The 19,473-nt window shown below is 42.9% G+C and overlaps 1 protein-coding gene across 1 annotated transcript; it reads left to right on the top strand.

Moving 5' to 3' along the window:
- Positions 1-16,930: 16,930 nt before the first annotated feature.
- On the top strand, positions 16,931-18,869 carry LOC133917417 (cytokinin dehydrogenase 7-like). The gene is made up of 3 exons (XM_062361317.1): positions 16,931-17,541; positions 17,661-18,067; positions 18,164-18,869. Exons 1-3 carry the CDS (start codon positions 16,938-16,940, stop codon positions 18,776-18,778), a joined length of 1,626 nt encoding a protein of 541 aa, XP_062217301.1. The 5' UTR covers positions 16,931-16,937; the 3' UTR covers positions 18,779-18,869.
- Positions 18,870-19,473: the final 604 nt, after the last annotated feature.

Raw genomic sequence — 19,473 nt, forward strand, 5'->3', positions numbered from 1 at the left:
ACTGGCTGACACCTCATCGGTGGGCCCCTCGGGGGCCACTGTCAGGGGGCTCTCTGGGTCGTCGGGAAACCGAGTGCTCGGGGGTCACTGTACACCTCCCCGAGCACTCTCTCCCGATAATGCCCTTTCTTGTCCTCGGGGAACCGAGTGCTCAGGGGTACTGTTCACCTCTCCGAGCGCTCTCTCCCGGGCACACTTGTACGGTTCCTCAGGGGACCGAGTGCTCGGGGGTTGCTACACGTAACCCCGAGCACTCTCTCCCGGAACTTCCTTCAGTGGGTCCTCGGGATACTTGCGTGCCCAGGGGGCACGTTTCTCCCGGTACTTAGCTTTCTTGACCGTCGGGGGACTTGGGTGCTCGGGGGCCACCGTACGCCTTCCCGAGCACTTTCTTCCCGGCACTTAGACTTCGTAGATCATCGGGGAACTTAGATGTTCGGGGACCACCGACCGTGGCCCCGAGCGCCCTCTCCCGGGACTTAATCTTTTCTACCTTGCGGAGGAGACTCCGCGGGATGGTGCCACGTGGCAGACTGCTGGCCTGGCCTCGGGATTCGGGGACCCCCGGTTCCTGATACACCGACAATACCCGACGACAACGTGAGATGTAGAGGCCCCCATGATGACGATGCATCAGACGACAACGAAGAGGATGTAGAGGAAGTAGATCGTGATGATGTGGAGGAAGTAGATCGTAAGCAGTCGCGCTGAGTGCTTCCTAAAAACCTTATTCACTCTCTCCTTGTGTAGGATCCCAAGAGAGACGGGTTCTGGAGACATGTTCTCCCGTTGGTCGGTGCACGCCGACGCAACGGGATGGAGTAGACTAAATGCAATGACTCATTAGAGAGAAAATAAGCAAAATGCTAATTGTGTATATAATTTGTGGTGGCAGCTGGCAGATACATATAGAGAGATCATCGCGCGATTAAGATGCGTCACGATCGGACTCTGTTACGTGTCATAATCGGATTGTTAACCAACACGATTTCCATGTATGTATGTATGTATGTATGCATGTATGTATGTATGTATGTGTTTGCCCATGCAGCAAAATAATAAAACTACAAAACGAGACCGCACCTACACAAGCTACTAGACTCATTTTTGGTAGACCATTCATTCACCCCCGCCCCCACCACGGTGAGGCAAGGTGAGTAAGCTCACGCGTATTCTTCTAGTCCTCTCATCCACACATACTAAGTGGTGAATGAGATAATTTCTTATAAGTTAGTTTCACTCCACCTCCACTGGTAATGTGGAACTAAAATATGCACCCCCACCTCTATTTTAGTTGGGCCTTTAAGATTTATTTGAAATTCTAAATATATTAGGTTAAGCCCATATATCTAATAATCCCCCACCAGATCTTAAAATCCTATGAAGATTTACCTTTTCTCAATACTGTTTGATATACTAGTGTTTCAATAGATACCTGTTAGGGTTGAACATCCACCTAGAATATTAAGCTACACTCATTCACAACTTGGGTAATGGACAATGCCTTGAATTGCAAGTTTATTGCAAACAAATTTTACTTAAAGTCATAAGTGATACTTGGCTGCCAGTAGGCTACCCCTCAGGTGGAGCATATAAGTCGTACTCCTTTGTCTGTTCATGAGTTTATTAGAGATTACCCAACTCTCATAGACTGCTACCAACAATCATGCTTATATAGGTGTGCTTTTTTAAGAATGCTCATAGGATAGCATCTTCGCTAATTAAAGCCAACTGAACACATTAAGGAAATAACAAACATGCCTTACAGATTCCAAGTATATTACATCTTCACTCGAGGGGATTGTGTGGTACTCTCCTTCAGTTAACCAATTGTTTGTTCTTCTCAGGTCCTAATTCATGGGATCTCCGATCACATAGGTTGGATTACCACTATGGCATAATTCATATGGGTCTCATACTTATCTCATTTGATGTATTATCTATCACATTCTATGATAGTCCCTTTGTAAATTAATCTGCTAGGTTATTAGCCATTTGGATATAATCCAAAGCTATCACTCCGGAGTTCCTCAGTTTTCTGAGAGATTTTAATCGTTTCTTTACATGTCTTAAGGATTTCATATTATTCTTAGAATTGTTCACTTTGATAATAATTGTTTGATTATCACAATTCATAAGGATAGCTGGTATCAGTTTTTCAACCACTGGCAAATCCATCAAGAGCTCATGTAGTCATTCCATCTCAATGGAATATGTGTCTAACACTGTGAGTTCTACTTCCATGGTTGACCTCGTTAATATAGTCTATTTGCAAGACCTCTATGAGACAATAGCACCATCAAGAGTGAATACATATCCACTTGTAGTCTTAATCTCATCAATATCGAATATCTAGTTTGAATCACTATAGCCCTCCAGTACTGATGGGTACATAATATAGTGAAGTTCATAATTAATAGTACCTAGCAAGTAGCGCATGACTCGTTCAAGCACACGTCAATGATCATCACTTGGGTTAGAAGTAAACTGGCTCAAGCCGCTCACAACAAATGAGATATCAGGTCTTGTAACACTAGCTAGGTACATGAGTGATCTGATTATTTAGGAGTATCTCAGTTGATCCCTAGCAACCATTTTATTCTTTCTAAGTATAAAGCTAGAATCATAAGATGTTGTAGCGATCTTGCTGTCCATGTAGCTAAAATGGCTCAAGATCTTTTCCACATAATAAGACTACAAAAGTGTAATCCTATTATCACATTTGATCAACTTGATGTTTAAGATCATATCAGCATCTCCCAAATCTTTCATATCAAAACTTTTAGACAAACATGACTTAACCTCGTTAATCACATCAAGATTTGTCCCAAAAATTAGTATGTCATCAACATACAGACATATAAAAACCTATAGACAATGTTGTGATGAACATATCCCATCTTGCGCTTTTTAGTTATTGGTACATTTACTTTTGCCAAGCATCCCTAAGTGCGCAAAGAAGAAAGTGATGATTTTCTCCCTTCCCATTCTTCATTTAGGGTTTTCTCTTTATTTTTAGTAGGAACTCTATTTAGAACATGATACAGAGTGAACAAGGTCTCCCCGCACCATGCCTTAGATAATCCCATAGTGTCCAACATGGCATTAACTAAGTTAGTCAGGGTACGGTTCTTCCTTTTAGCTATCCCGTTTAATTAGGGTGAATAGGGATGCGTTCTCTTATGAATAATTTCATATTCTTTATAGAATAATTAGAAACCACTAGAGAAATACTCTCCACCATGATCTGACCAAAGTCTTTTGATTTTTCTTTCCAATTGATTTTTAACTTCTGTCTTATAGATTTTAAAGTAGTCTAGAGCCTTATCATTAAATTTCAACAGATATACATAACAGAATCTAGACGCATCATCAATTAAAATCATGAAATATTTGTTTTCACCATTCGTCAACACACCATTCATTTCACAAAGATCTGAATGTATGAGTTCAAGTGGTGCCAATTTCTCTCCTCGGTAACCTTCTGAGGCTTACAAGATTGCTTAGATTATACACAACTTTGGAACTTAGAACATTTCATAATGAAAATTTTTGGAATTATATTCAAGCTGGAAAGCCGAGACATATAACTAAAATTTATGTGACATAACCATGAGTGCCAAACACTATCCCCATCTCCATTAACATTGCCACAAATATGGTTCACATATTTATTATAGAAATTAGAAAAGGAAAAATGGCACAAGCCTCCGCACTTATAGCTTTTACCAATAAAAAGTTCATGTTTCTACAAAACTACTTTATTGGACTGTAATACCACCTTAAACCCATCTTTACATAGAAGAGAACTGTTAACTAGATTCTTGTTTATTAAAGGGACATGATGCACGTCTTTCTCGGAGTAAACATCATATTTACCGTGTCAAAACTATGAATAGAAGGATGAGACCCATTCTCCATTAAGATGTAAGAATCCCGAGTGGTTTGATAAAAAAAAGAATATTAAACTGTCAGCATACACTTGTACATTAGCCCCAGTATCAATCCACAAACCGGTAGACTGATTCACTGAAAAACAATAGGTAAATTACCATACCCTATAGCTCAATATCCAGTGTTTGCCAATGGTCACATTGACAGACTTGATGTTCTTTTCTTGATTATTTCCCTTTGCGGTGTTGTCAATTTTTAGCTCAATGACCAACCTCGCCGCACACGAAACAAGGTTTATCATCTTTGTTCATCATCTTCTTCTTAAAGTTGGTGGTTTGTTTAGCCTTTTTATTTTTCCATTTGAACTTGCCGTTAGAGGACTATTGCACCATATTTGCGTTATACTGTCCACCATCTCCTTTGTTATGTACATCCTTAGCCTAAGCTTTCCCCTCAACATCAATAGACGCGATCAGACTCTCAACATAGATTTCTTGTCTCTTGTGTTTTAGAATAGTGGTAAAATTTCTCCACGAGGGAGGTAATTTAGCAATGATGCTCCCAGCCACAAACTTATCAGGTAATGCACACTTTGAGAATTCAAGTTCCTTTATAATGCATTGAATCTCATGAGCTTGCTCGACTACTGGCCGATTATCGGTCATCTTGTAGTCATGATACTCCTCCATGACATACAATTCATTGCATGCATTTGACGCACCAAATTCTACAATCAATGCGTCCTACAACTCATTTGAATTCTTTATGTGCATGTACACATCATAGAGACCATCGACAAAAGTGTTAAGAACACATCCTACAAGGAGCATGTTGGTTTCCTCAAACTTTTTGTCCTCGTTAGAGGAAAGAGTTCCTTCAGGCCTGTCAGACGCAACATAGTAGCAGTTCATAGCTATACGACACATAGTAGCTTGGACCTGCCATATCTTAAAGTGCACGCCGATGAATTTATTCAACTTTAGTGCATCAGCAAAACCAGTCATCATTAAATCAAAGTACATACAATAAGTTTTTTGGATTGTTGAAAAATAGCACTTTTAGATTTAATTTAATTCAATTTCTAAATATAACATGAATAAGAATAGATGAAAACAACAAGTGTCATGTCCCGAAACCCGGCATAAGCACACATCATAAGCATTATATTTAATTTTGTGTAATTTTGTTTGGAACGCTAGAACATTTCATTTAGAGTCAGTCATTTGAGAGAAATTCAGGAGAGAAGTAATAGAATTCGTAGCTAAAATGGATTAGTTTCTCTAACACGTAGGCCCACGGGAGTTAACCAACCACTCCCATCCCCCCCCTCTCTCTCCCACCCGTGCTCTCTCTCTCCCTCTCCCACGCCAACAGTAGGGGCAGCAGCCCCTCTCCCTCACTCTCTCTCACTCTCACACCCTCTCCATCCCCACTGAACCAAAGAAAGGAGGAGGAGCAAGGGGAGGCCAAGGAGGAGGTTCCTGACAAGCTCCGCCACCGCAACCCGCTGGAGGTCTTTGTCCCCGTCGACTACTTTATCTTTGTCATCGTTGTAGCAAAATGATCCTATTAGGCCATGATTGTGATTTTGATGATTAATAACAACATAGTCATTAGGACTAATATGTTTGTCAAGAATATATGTTAGTAGGTCTCATGGATGCAATACATGAAGAAGCCAGGACAATTTTAATTGAATTAGAGAAGTCTCAGGATAAATGATTTCACTGAAAGGTCCGATGTTACCAAAATTATACACACCAGAGTATTTTCTAGAAAGATAGAAAACTGAATTGAAATCATATTGTACTCACCGGAAGGTCCAGTGCTCAGGAGATTGCACACACCAAAGTGTTTTTACTAAAAGGAGGAAATAAATGACTTGACCGGATAGTTTGGTGATCTGTGTGCTTTACACACCAGAGCATTTAACAGAAGCTTTACAAATGAGGGAAAGAAAGATTTCAACACACCGGATGGTCCGGTGATGAAGAAGCCAACACACCGGAGTGTTTTTTAGGAAGATGTCAAAGCAGATGAAGTTCAATACAACGAAAGGTCCGGTGATCAGAGGGTCTACACACCTGACTAATTGCACAGAGAAGAAGTGGCTCGGCTTGGCGCAAGACAACACACCGGATAGTCCGGTGATGGAAGTGAAGGATAAACAGGACAATTAGGTGTCCAGAATGTATTTAAGTGGCTGATGTTGTACTCACCGGATAGTCCGATGATTATACTACTGTTGTCACCAGATCATCTGGTGTTCACAGTAAAGTTGAGCCATTTGAGGAACGGTTAGTCTGCGGGGTTGAGGCTATAAATACCACTCCTCTTAGTCATTTGAAGATGTTGGAGTCCAGAGGAAGCTCATGAACACTTGAGAAGACATCCAAGCCACCAAAGTGCATAAAGTGTTCATCCAAGGTGATTAAGCACACCATTAGTGAGTGATTAGTGCTTATAGACCTAGAGAGAAGTGTTGCTAAGTGCTGCAGCCTATAGAGTGAATCAAGGAGTGATCCAACTGTGTACCGAGAGGTATGCTGGCGTCTTGGAGTCTTGGTGACTCGTCGGTAACTTGTTGACTCCTTGACTTGGTGTGGAGCGACGGCAAGAAGATTGTACGAGGATGCAGAGGCTCTTATCTTTGTAACTAAAGCTCTAAAGTGAAGACGACGTACAAGTGACCAGAAGAGATGTTACTAGTGAGACCTCGCTTTGGTGGTTTGGTGGCTCATCGTGCTTGAGATTTTGTCTTTGTGACTTGGTAGCTCAAGAGCCATGACCGGAAAAGACTTGACGGCCAAAAGCATATCCTTTGTAGAGCTCCAACGTGGACTAGAGGTGGTTTGTGTGCCACCAATACCACATGATAAAAATCCCTTATGCTGAGTTTTTTCTCTCTACCTTATTTACGTTTTGTATTTACATACTTGTAATTTACCATGCTAGAATAGGTTGCAATCCTCTTGAGCGGTAGAGTAGATATACTAGATAAATCTAGAGCACATTTAGATATAAATTGAGATAGATTTATCTTATGGAATTTTTGGAGCCATTAGTTTCTAAGTGTCCTAAATTCACCCCTTTTAGGACGTTACTGATCCCTATAATTGGTATCAGTGCCTCATGCTATCGAAAAGTATAAGCCTATGAGACTTGGGTGATCTCTAATGAACTCATGAAGAGATCATGGAGTACGACTTATATGCTCCACCCGTGGGGTAGCCTACTAGCTGCTAAGTATCGGTTATGATTTTAAGTGAAACTTGTTTTCACAAAACTTGTAATTCAGGCTTAGTCTATTGTCCAAGTTGTGAATGAGTGTAACTTAATGTTTTAGATGGATGTTCAAGCTTAACAGGTCTCCATCAAAACACCGGTATATCAAATAATATTGAGGAAAAACAAATCTCTGTAGGACTTTGAGATATGGTGGGGGATGTTAGAATCTATGGGATTGACCCATTATATTTGTGTAATTCTAAATAAATCTCAAATGTCCAACCATGTGGAGGTAGCTGTGTATCTTTTAGTCTCACCTTGCTAGTGGAGATAAAAGGAGACCAACTTAAAAGAGATTATCTCCTCCACCCACTTAGCATATGTGGATGAGAGGACTAGAAGAACACGCGCGCTTGCTCACCTTGCCGGGCTTGGCTGTGGCCGGGGCGGAGACCAACACGTGAATGGTTCCTCTTGTAGTTCATTTTGGAGGAGCAGCTAAAGAGGTACTCCATGAACCCTATTTTTATATGCCCTCGTGAAGTTAGGGTAATTAACCACCATTGCTACTGGGGTACCTCTAGCCCCCACACCCGCCCTACCCCAGCCTGACTTCCTCCAACCCCGTGAGGATATCACCGCGTTGGTCTTCGAGCGTGACCCACTTGCTGTTGAGCCTAGCACGCTCGTCGAGGTTAGTGGCATCAAGGTCTTGCATCAGATTTGTGCATTTTATCTTCCAGTTGCATCAAGTTTGCTAGCAAGCCCTCCATATAGTCCCAGACAAGGTGTGCATGTCAATTCGTAAAGCTGAACATCTGTGCATGCCTTACTGCAAATCTGATTTCCTAGCATTATCCTTGCCTCTTTGACAATTTCCATTTGCTGAATTGAACAAGCTGAAAATTTAGGATCTTGAAAAATCTCTAGATTAGATTTAGTATCATGTAGAGAACTTTCACAATCATGTTCAGTATTAGCTTCTTCATTTGAGATAGTACATAGCTCAGCAGGCATGCTTCTTGTTTGATTGGAATAACTATCATTCATATCCCATATTGTGCATTTTACCTTCCAGTTGCTGAGCCCGGCGTTGGGGTTCAATTGCTTTGACTAGCAGTATAAGCATTACATTCCTCTTTCATCTGCTTTCGATTCCTTTACATTTGTAAGAGTTGATTGTTTGAGTAGATCAATTTCTATGAAGTCCTGAACTTGAATCCTTTAAGGTTTGACAATTTTTGTAATGAGATAGTGCATTGTCTAACTGAAATTTATTCTATATCTAATTGGAATGAAATAGTGCAATGTGTGTATTGGTAGATGTTAGGCAAAAATTTCAGTAGTAGCTTGAGCATAATCTTGTGTACATAGCATGCTTTTAAGGTGTTTGTGATAATGCCAAGGCAAGGAAAAACTCAGATTGAGTGATGTCCAAACTAAAAGTGATGATACATCTTTTCCCCTTGATTATTCATTGTGATATTTCTTTTTTATTGATGACAAATTGTCCCTTACAAAATATCAAATGGCAAATTTTCACAAAATATTGGAAATGATATTCTTGAACTACCTTCTAATTTTCTAAAACTATAGCCCCATGTTGATAGATCTGTTCGATGGATAATATCTTTTCAATGATAAATCTTACGTGATGATAGCCATAACATACATAGCTTTTAGCCTTGATTCCCTCCAAACTATGAAGGGTTCATGGAAAAGTTGTGGTTGAATTTTGAACAATGGTCTGCTTCATAGTACTGTTAACTAGCTCCTTTTTTCATACCATTTTCAGATGGCACCAATCAATAGCTGACAGATAGTTTTATGGTTTGCTTCATTTGTAGGTTGATTGTTGGCCTAGCTCTCGCTCTCTCACACATGCACAGAGAAAGAAGCTAACACTCGAACACGGACTGGAGCTCAACGCGAGAACTCAACTCTGCGTACTGTGGAGAAGCTAGCAAGAACTCAACGCTCAGTGAGCACACCAAAACACACAGGGAAGACTTTTCTGCTCTGCACACCAGAGCCTCTTCACTTGGCCTTCTCACATTTCTTCTTCCACACACTGATTACAGGGATGATTAAATAGCCACGCACTGCCGTGGCCGGCACTCACCCACGTCCGCCATGTTTGGCCGCACGACCCGGCCAAACACTCCATGGCTTAACCACTAATCAACTCCCTACATGCACGACACAACCTCTTGCATGCAGATCTCCTCTAATCTCTCCTGCACTATTAGTTCTATTGACCACGCACGCACTTCGTGCATTACTAACAAACTAACAGCACCATGCCATGCGACACACTTCAACTGACTCGGCCACAACTCCATGGCACACACCTTCCTGGAGTTCATGGCTTTATCTAATCAACAATAACTCATGCATGCAACTACTGAGCACTCTCCCACACATCTGACTAATAATCACACAAAACACATAAACAAGATTAACTCTAACAATCTCCCCCTTAATCTTGTTGCCTTTATTCTTCTAGACCTCCACTTCGGACTTTAAAGCAACGCTGGCTCATCATCTGCATCAGCAACGGCAAGCTGCGCCATTGCCTTGGTCGTCTTCCTCGGCTCATCGCACTCATTTGCGAAGTGCCCTAGCTCACCACACAAGCGACACTCAATCTTCGACTTGTCGAACTTGCCGCGATACTTTTTATTTTCACCATTCTTGTTGATGCCGCTGCCGGAGCCATCACCACTCTTCTTCTCTTCAGCGACCTTGGCCTCCCACTCAGCACGCGTGAGCCGCGGCTCGGCGCCCGCAAACAGCAGCTGCGACCCCCCTTCACTGTCACGCCGCCGCCCCTTTGACGACTCCTCGAACGCCCGCAAGCGCCCAATAGCCTCCGTCACTGACATCTCCATCACATCGCCCCATTGTTCAATGGTACTGAAGAGTGGTTGGAACTTGTCAGGGACAGAGTGCAGGAGCTTCTCAACGACGGTTACCTCCTCCACTTTCGTGCCAAGAGAGCGTATCTCATTCACGATAGTGGTAACCTTCAAAGCAAACTCATTAACCTTCTTAGATTCACCCATGTACATACCAGCAAGCTCCCTCTTGAGGGTCTGTACTCGGGCCTTCTTCACACGATCTTCACCAACATGCATCTTCTTGAGAGCATCCCAAGCCTCCTTTGTCGTCTCCTTCTCGGATATGGCCATCACCACAGCCTCTGGCACAGCTTGGACAATAGCGGCGAGAGCCATTTGGTCCTTCTTCTCATCGACGGCTTCATCACCCTCCACGGCCGCCCACACGCCTTGTGCGCGCATGAAGATCTTCATCTTCACCTCCCACACGCCGTAGTTGTTCTCGGAGAGCATGGGGTAACGCACCGTCACCCCCGCCTCCTTTACTTGTTGCACGACCAGCTCATGGCTGCCATTGTTGCCGCGGACGTCGTCGTCGCTGCTGGCAGCACCCTTGCGTCGACCCGGCGGAGTGTACACAGAACCGTCGCCGGACATGGCCGCAAGCACGCAACCTCGGCTCTGAATACCAAATGTTGGTCTAGCTTTCGCTCTCTCACACATGCACAGAGAAAGAAGCTAACACTCGAACACGGACTGGAACTCAACGCGAGAACTCAACTCTGCGTACTGTGGAGAAGCTAGCAAGAACTCAACGCTCAGTGAGCACACCAAAACACACAGGGAAGACTTTTCTGCTCTGCACACCAGAGCCTCTTCACTTGGCCTTCTCACATTTCTTCTTCCACACACTGATTACAGGGATGATTAAATAGCCACGCACTGCCGTGGCCGGCACTCACCCACGTCCGCCATGTTTGGCCGCACGACCCGGCCAAACACTCCATGGCTTAACCACTAATCAACTCCCTACATGCACGACACAACCTCTTGCATGCAGATCTCCTCTAATCTCTCCTGCACTATTAGTTCTGTTGACCACGCACGCACTCCGTGCATTACTAACAAACTAACAGCACCATGCCATGCGACACACTTCAACTGACTCGGCCACAACTCCATGGCACACACCTTCCTGGAGTTCATGGCTTTATCTAATCAACAATAACTCATGCATGCAACTACTGAGCACTCTCCCACACATCTGACTAATAATCACACAAAACACATAAACAAGATTAACTCTAACATTGATCACCTTGGTTGGATGTACATTCAATATTATCTTTAGGTGGACGACCTCAAGTTGCTTAGAGCTGAAAATAGAGTGCAATTTTTATTTTGTTAAATAGATGTATGTCCTTTATTGGATATATTTTTGTTGACTTATTTGAGTATCTATGATCTTGTAATCGACTTATTTGAGTATCTATGAACGATGTAATTGATATATTCGAGCATCTATGAATGATGTAATGTTTGCAATCGACTTATTTCGTGATCACTTGTATTTCATTATTGTAATCTTCAGGAAAAACAATATTTTTCTACATTAAAAACACTCACAAAAATTCTATGTATCGTATATAATACAACAAAACAATCACAAATACTTATATGTAAAAAAAAGTGTACATGTAACACCACAAGGGTACTATCGACAATTCCCCCAAAAAATTCCAATTTCTGGATCTGGAGCCACCCTGCCAGCCAAACACCTTCACTGCTAACTGCTCTATGGCAGATCCGCTCCACTGTGGATTTTTAAAGCAGAGCTGAAAAAACTAGAGTGGAGCTATATCAAACACGCCCTATAGTCCCCCGTTGTCCTGGAGAAGATGTAATGCAATGAACGATCGTCCCTTACACGCGATCTCCTCTTCGAGTAGTTGTCAAACAGATCAGCACCGCAGTTGCAACAGTGTCCCTATGGTATCCGCACATCCTAGGGTGGAACTCCGAGCACTGGTGTGCTAGCACCGTACGAACGACTAGGGTTTCGAGAGGTCGGGGAAAGGGGTGTGGCTAGAGTTTGGAGTGGCTGAACCGTCCACGCTATCACCCCACATCTCCCCTTATATAGATCCTACTGATGGGCTTTCATATTGATGGTCCATTAGGACTCTAATCCCTTATAGATCACAGTACAATTAAACCCACTAACGGATCAATCCTTATATATTGTTCTAACCCATTAAGTGTGTGACCCGTTAGGTTCACGTATAAAGGCACAACTCAGAAACCCTTTTCCAAACTAACATCAACAACAGTCCCTAGACTAGCATATTGACTCTCGAGTATACATAAAGATCATATCAACTGAACCTTGATATCCACATGCATCAATATCTTTGCCTCACGATACCAATTAAGCTCAAGATGAGACATGTGATATCCTGGTGACCGCTCGACCATTCACTCAATCTTATAATGGATTATTAAACTCGTGATTGACTCTTTAATCACATTGGTATAACCATGTACTTTTCTAATCCAATCACATTGAGGGGCTCAAAAATATCTCTCTCATTATATAGAAGGGGCAAATTCTATTTTAATCGCTCACACCCCACGACATATTTTATGACAAATCCAAAACTACCTTTATGACTATCCAGTTACGGAATAGTGTTTATCAGCCCTAAAGTATGTCACTACATATTATGGGAATCAATGACGATATCATATCTAAGGATCTTACAGGTACACTATTTGAGATTACAACTAATAGCACATCATATAACAATCATAGCAGTATTTCAATATGGGTATATCTAACACCATATTCTCTAACATGTATCAACATTATTGATTTGATATCTCCATATCTATGATCCGTGAAACATGATAATCAATCAATGCATGCGCTAACCTGTGAATCATTATTGTCCCACATAATGATATAAGACTAAAGATTATTTAGAATAACATCATAATAAAACAAAGAGCTTCACAAATAAGCCACATACTTGCTAATCAATATAAATAATAATTATCCAAGGAACTGAATAACACATTATTCAAAAGTACATAAACATATATATAATACAATCAACTCTATAACTGCCTCTAGGACATACCAACACCATAGACAACGACGGCCGTGGTGGCTTCCTTCAGGAGCTTTGCATCTAGCAAAATTTACTTGTTTCCATGGACACAAAAATAACAGGTTATATACAATATAATAATAGGATTAGTCCAAAAAATCAGATTGATCATCTTAGGTTCAAATTGCCAATCCCCGACAATGGCGCCAGAAAAGCTTGTTCGTAACAACTATGTGTACAATATTTAATACGCAAGTGCACGAGCCTAGCTTTTCACCCGGAGTAATCTAATATTATTGAATCTACAAGGATCAACAATTGAAGATGTTAGGGTTTTCTATTTAATCTAACAGAATAATCATAATAAGAAGCATAATTGCATAAAGAGATATCATATTAATAAAGGCATAAAGAGAATATATATAAAGCATAAATCCTAATCCACGAGTATAACCAAAGTGTTATATAGTTGCAGTTCAAACCATTAAATTATCATGTTAATGGTTGAAGATAAGCATCTTTAATTATATGCCCTCATTCAGTTCACCCCCTACTCTACCTAGTTTTTCCGTGTCATCCCTGTCATGAGACTATATCGTACTTCTTTTGGGTATTTGAGAGATTATAACAAACCTAACCACCACAATTAAGTTATTTAAACTAGATTCATTGCAATAGTTTAGCTAATTAGATCTCACCACCAAGATTTATCTACTAGCAAATCATCTTTACATCTACGAATGATAAAGCATACTTGCAATGAGGGGAACCTAATAAAAGAAAGAGAGATCTTATTAAGAACTCCAACATGAACTATCAAAGCTTTATTAAGATACTTGATACATCATCATCGCTTACATACCTTAATAGCAGTCAAGCAGCAGCTCTACAACTTTAGCATAATCTTGATAATTAGAACTAGATTAGAAAGTCACCTAATTAGAGGGATCTAATCAGGCTCTAATTGCTAGTCTAATTAGCTAACTGTAGAACAAATCTTCGAAGCACGTTCAATTGATACACTATCACCAAATCTCAAAAGGAGAATTGCGGATTGGAATGGGTGTATACCAAAAATTCTTTGGGTTCCCTGGGGATTAGGCTAGCCTAAACTAACCTAGACAACTTCATGAAGATGGAGGGATGAGTTTTCGCCAAAATCAGCTCTGAACTCATGATTGGATGCATTTGAGGACGAGGGCATCGACTTATATATGCCTAGGAAGGCGATTCCTGGGCTCCCAAAGGAAGCCCAGCTTGTGCCGATCAACACTAGGATTTGTGCCAATCGACACACGAACTCTGGAGTCCAGGGCACCTTCCTTTCTTCATATGTCGGTTCCTCGGTCTTCTAGAAGATGTCCAATGGCTTCCATGTGGGTCCTTAGCATAATTTCTTCATGTTTTGGACTCCGGAAAAGAGTTCTTTTTTATGACGATTCTTGGATATCCATATACATATTTTGGAATATTCTTATTAGTGGAAACTAAAGCTTCTGGAAGACTTAGTCGCCAATGAAGTCCCTGAGTAAATTTGGGCCCTGATGGGTCCAGTGGGTCTCTTGGTTTTCTCTTAATTTTTGGGTCTTGTTCCATATGAGCCTTTTCTGCACTTTTTCATCGTCTTTTATGCCAAAACTAAAACAGAGACTAAAAAGACATTGTATGTATAATTTGTCAAGGTTAGTGGTAATAATTAATAACTATGATAACAATCAAGGTCATATGTTGAAAATTTGGCGTGAAAATATCGCTATAACTGGCGGCAACAAGTTCGTAGTTGTCGTCTGTGTGCCATACATCGTCGTTGTCATGTCAGGAGGATGCTGCCCACCCTTGCCCAGAAGCCATTTCCTGGATGCCCTGCATTGTGTGATTATCGTGGTTGCTTCCAGGGTGTAGCTTTGTGGTTCACCTTGCCGTTGCTCCCTCCTCTCTATCGGGTTTTGTGCTATGGTGTTCCTCCACATTGTTAAGTTCCAGGTTGTAGCTTCGGTCTGTTGTGTAGAAGGCTTGTCTTGTACTTCGTTGTGTCATGCATGTTGTTGGTGTTGCCGTCTTGTTCGGCGTTGTGTTGGTCACTTTAGTCATCTAGTATTCTAAATCAGTTTTGGTGGATCGCTATAATACTCTAACTTCTCTTAATGAAATGCGTGCCAAGCACTCTCTAAATAAAAAAAGCACCCAACACATATGTGATATCACACTTGCTAGGTGGCTTGAATCTAGACCCCGTGCTACATGTCACCAGTGGTAGAAAGTTCTCTTCCATCGGTAGAATACTTTATTTTCCTACATTTCTCATGTTACTTGTAGGAAAAGATTTAAAAAGTAGATGATAATATAGAGAAATATATGTGTTTGTGTGGGTACATGACAACAAGATTCCGTTACGAGAAGGCTTTCCATTGCTAAGTTATATACTTTCAAGATCTCCATAAAGAAAAGTACATTTTCTTCTCTTGAAACACAACATATTTATGCTCATTTGATCAGTGCAATAATTGCAATATAACAAAACTTTCAAAACCCTAAACAAACATGGGATTGGGAGAATAAATATATGCTTTCATAAGCATATCATTTTTTATACAGACAAAAATGCAATGCAACCGTTGACCAAACTTGCATTAATATTAAGACATCAGGGCACCAGGGTCTGCTTTGATGCATGAATCATCATATAACTTGGCTTTGTTTTTCGGCCTTGGGGCTTCTTTAAAGGGCACAGAACAGTGAAGTGTCCACCACTAACCCATGGAGACTATTTTAGCAGTTGACATATCTTCAGATTTGATTTGGTCTGGTAAATATAAACCCTCCGCATTCATGCATCCTATAATCTTATATTGTTCCAGTTTGTTAATACATTTATGCTGTCGTTCCAGCGATATTTTTCTTTACATATCTAGTTTAAATTTCTGATCTGACCGCACATGAACTCGGAATTATAGTATTGTTGAGTTCATAAAATAGTTTGTGCTTACATTCGTGTCAATCCATAAATTATTCCTGCCGGACGTCAACAAACCGAAATGTCAATGGAGGTAGCATCATGAATAGTGCAAGTCATGCTGTGTTAGAAACTGAGAGTCAATTTCCAGTTTACCTACCTACATCATTGGTTGTTAGTCAGGATTGTTGACAAAATCTCCTACTGTCATTCTACAGTCACCTGTTTCTTGCAAGAATAATGTGATATTCACCAATTTCGAATGGATCTAACTAATTTTTGCAATCTTGTTCACTCATCTGATTTGTTTTATGAACATCTTTTATTATGCTTAACATGATATACAGCAGAGAATGGAATTAAGCAATTTTTTGAAAAAAAAGGAAGTGACATGATAATTGACAAAAACTTACATGTATCTGAGTTAGACCAGCAGAACACTTACACTTCTCCCACTATGTTCCTAAGTTATGTAATTCTCAGCCAGCAATACAGAAGAAATTGCTCTGACCATGCATGATCTTCAGAAAAATAAATTAGAGGATATAAAGAAATATTGATCTGACCAATAATCATTAATACACTCTCCACAAGTCAACAACTCAGAACCAGGAGATGGAACCAATTAACTAAGTTTTTCCCAAGTCATGCCTCAGGTACATTCCTTTCTCATTTTGTGAAAAGTCAATCAGTTCTAAAATATTCAGAACAGAAGCAACCCCAGAGCTCTGCAATGCCTCCATTTGTCAACGTTTGCACTTCGCAAGGCCAAATGGTACCCTATAAATACCTTGGGAGCTCTTGGCCTCAAGAACACACAAGCAATCTCTTTCTAGTTTCTAATCACCAAAGCAGCCAAGTCTCTCAAGTCAAATTCATCACCTTCAAGTGCATTGCTACAGCAAGAGAAGGATGGCAAGAACTCGTTCCCTCGTATTCGTCATCCTCAGCAGCTTCCTCTCTGTCGTCGCCGGTCAACTCCGGCCAGCGGCCGGTGGTCTCCCAGGTGATCTCTTCGGCCTGGGCATCGCCTCGAGGATCCGCATTGACCGCAACTCCACGGCGAAGGCGTCGACGGACTTTGGCCGCATGGTCGAGGCCGCGCCGGAGGCCGTCCTCCACCCGGCCACGCCTACTGACATCGCCTTGCTCATCCGGTCCTCCGCCTCCTCGCCAGCGCCGTTCCCCGTGGCGCCGCGCGGGCAGGGCCACTCCTGGCGCGGCCAGGCGCTCGCCCCGGGCGGCGTCGTCGTCGACATGCGCGCGCTGGGGCGCGGTCACCGCGCACGCATCAACGTGTCCGCCGCCGGCGCGGAGCCGTACGTCGACGCCGGCGGCGAGCAGCTGTGGATCGACGTCCTCCGCGCGACGCTGAAGCACGGCCTCGCGCCGCGCGCGTGGACGGACTACCTACGCCTCACCGTCGGCGGGACGCTCTCCAACGCCGGCATCGGCGGGATGGCGTTCCGGCATGGCCCGCAGATCGCCAACGTGCACGAAGTCGACGTTGTCACAGGTATCATCACATCATTCCACCTTGGCTCAGCTTTGTTTACTAATCATGACTAGTGATTAGTGCTGATAATGATCCATTAAGGAGCTAATTAATCAGGAGTAACACTGCGAATAATGCAGGAACGGGTGAGATGGCGACATGCTCCCGGGCCAAGAACTCGGACCTCTTCTTCGCGGCTCTGGGCGGGCTTGGTCAGTTCGGGGTCATAACCCGGGCTCGGATCCAGCTCGAGCGGGCACCAAAGCGGGTGCGTTGGGTCCGACTCGGCTACTCGGACGTGGCCACGTTCACCAAGGACCAGGAGCTTCTCATATCAGACCAGGCTAGCGAAGCCGGGCTCGACTACGTCGAAGGGCAAGTCCAGCTCAACCGGACCTTGGTCGAAGGTCCCAAGTCAACGCCATTCTTCTCCGGCACCGATCTCAGTAGGCTCGCCGGGCTCGCTTCGCGTAGCGGGTCCGGCACAATCTACTACATCGAAGGCGCCATGTACTACAATGAGGATGCCGCGACATCTGTGGATCAGGTAGGAACTTGAGCCAAATCTAGCTCCAGTTGCTATGGTTATCCTACTTGATTTGAGCGAAAGAGAATTATTGATTTGGTTTTGATTTGCTTGTAGAGAATGGAGGCATTGTTGGAGCAACTAAGCTTCGAGCCGGGGTTTGTGTTCACCAAGGACGTGACGTACGTACAGTTCCTTGACCGTGTGCGGCAGGAGGAGAGGGTGCTCCGGTCAGCCGGCGCGTGGGAAGTGCCACACCCATGGCTGAACCTCTTCATCCCCCGGTCTCGCATCCTCGACTTCGACGCCGGTGTGTTCAAGGGCCTCCTCAGGGGCGCCAGCCCCGCCGGCGTAATCCTCATGTACCCCATGAACAAGGACAGGTGGGACAGCCGGATGACGGCGGTGACCCCAGCCGCCGACGAGGGCGTGTTCTACGCCGTGGGGTTGCTCCGGTCGGCGTTGTCCGCAGACGATGTGCAGCAGCTAGAGAGGGAGAACGAGTCGGTGCTGGCCTTCTGTGACGAGGCAGGCATCGAATGCAAGCAGTACCTAGCACACTACGCATCTCAAGACGGGTGGCAACAACATTTTGGGGCCAAGTGGGGCAGAATTGCCGAGCTGAAGGCCAAGTATGATCCTCACGCGATATTATCGCCGGGCCAGAGGATTTTCCCATCACCAGCAACCAGCAGTTGGCCTCTTCCGCAATCCTGGAGCAAAGGGAGATGATTCTCGCATGTAGAATGCATAGGATATACAGGTGTTTCATAGCTAAGCTAGGGGTCCATTTGCACATAATTTTTTGAGCTGCTAGGAGGTAAAAGCCGACTAGCTTTTGCTGGAATGCTGAAACGCTGACTGGAAGGCCAGACAATCGTAGATTTACATGATCGTTTTAACTTTTTCTTTCTTTCCTTTAGAACACACTTGCAGGAAACTCGACGAGGCCATGAGGCATTCTAGTTGTGATCTCTCCCCCCCCCCCTCCCCCGCCTCCCCCAATTTTCAAGTTTTCCTCCTCTTTACCAAATGGTGTTTTGAGAGTGTAACAAGTCGTGTTGAAGATGTACAAGTGTAACACAATGAAAAAGTGATAGGCACAAACAATTATGCGAGGCTGAACCACCTCTAGGTAAGGTCATGCAGTAATGGAGTACGTCGTAGGAGTACAACTTGGTCCACCAGAATTCAAAGTGAATTTAAATTTTAATGTTCACATATTTACACACATACATATGCGTTCAATGTTTTAAGCGCATGCTGATGGTGGTACGTGTGTCTCTAGACGTGTGATTGAAGAGCATTCACCTGTGGCGTAAGTGTAACGTGCATGTGCATGTGTTGTTCATGTGATCGGAAAAAGAAAAAAATATGCAAGGCGAATAGAGTGATTCCTTGAAGAAGCGTTATGCTTAACTTGGGGA

The sequence above is a fragment of the Phragmites australis genome, chromosome 5 (assembly GCF_958298935.1).
Source record: "Phragmites australis chromosome 5, lpPhrAust1.1, whole genome shotgun sequence".
Classification (NCBI taxonomy): Eukaryota; Viridiplantae; Streptophyta; class Magnoliopsida; order Poales; family Poaceae; genus Phragmites; species Phragmites australis.

Coding starts and splice junctions, on each gene's coding strand:
- LOC133917417 (XM_062361317.1), top strand. CDS start 16,938: ATGGCAAGAACTCGTTCCCTCGTATTCGTCATCCTCAGCAGCTTCCTC. Junction 17,542..17,660: donor CGAAGTCGACGTTGTCACAG/GTATCATCACAT, acceptor CGAATAATGCAG/GAACGGGTGAGATGGCGACA. Junction 18,068..18,163: donor CCGCGACATCTGTGGATCAG/GTAGGAACTTGA, acceptor ATTTGCTTGTAG/AGAATGGAGGCATTGTTGGA.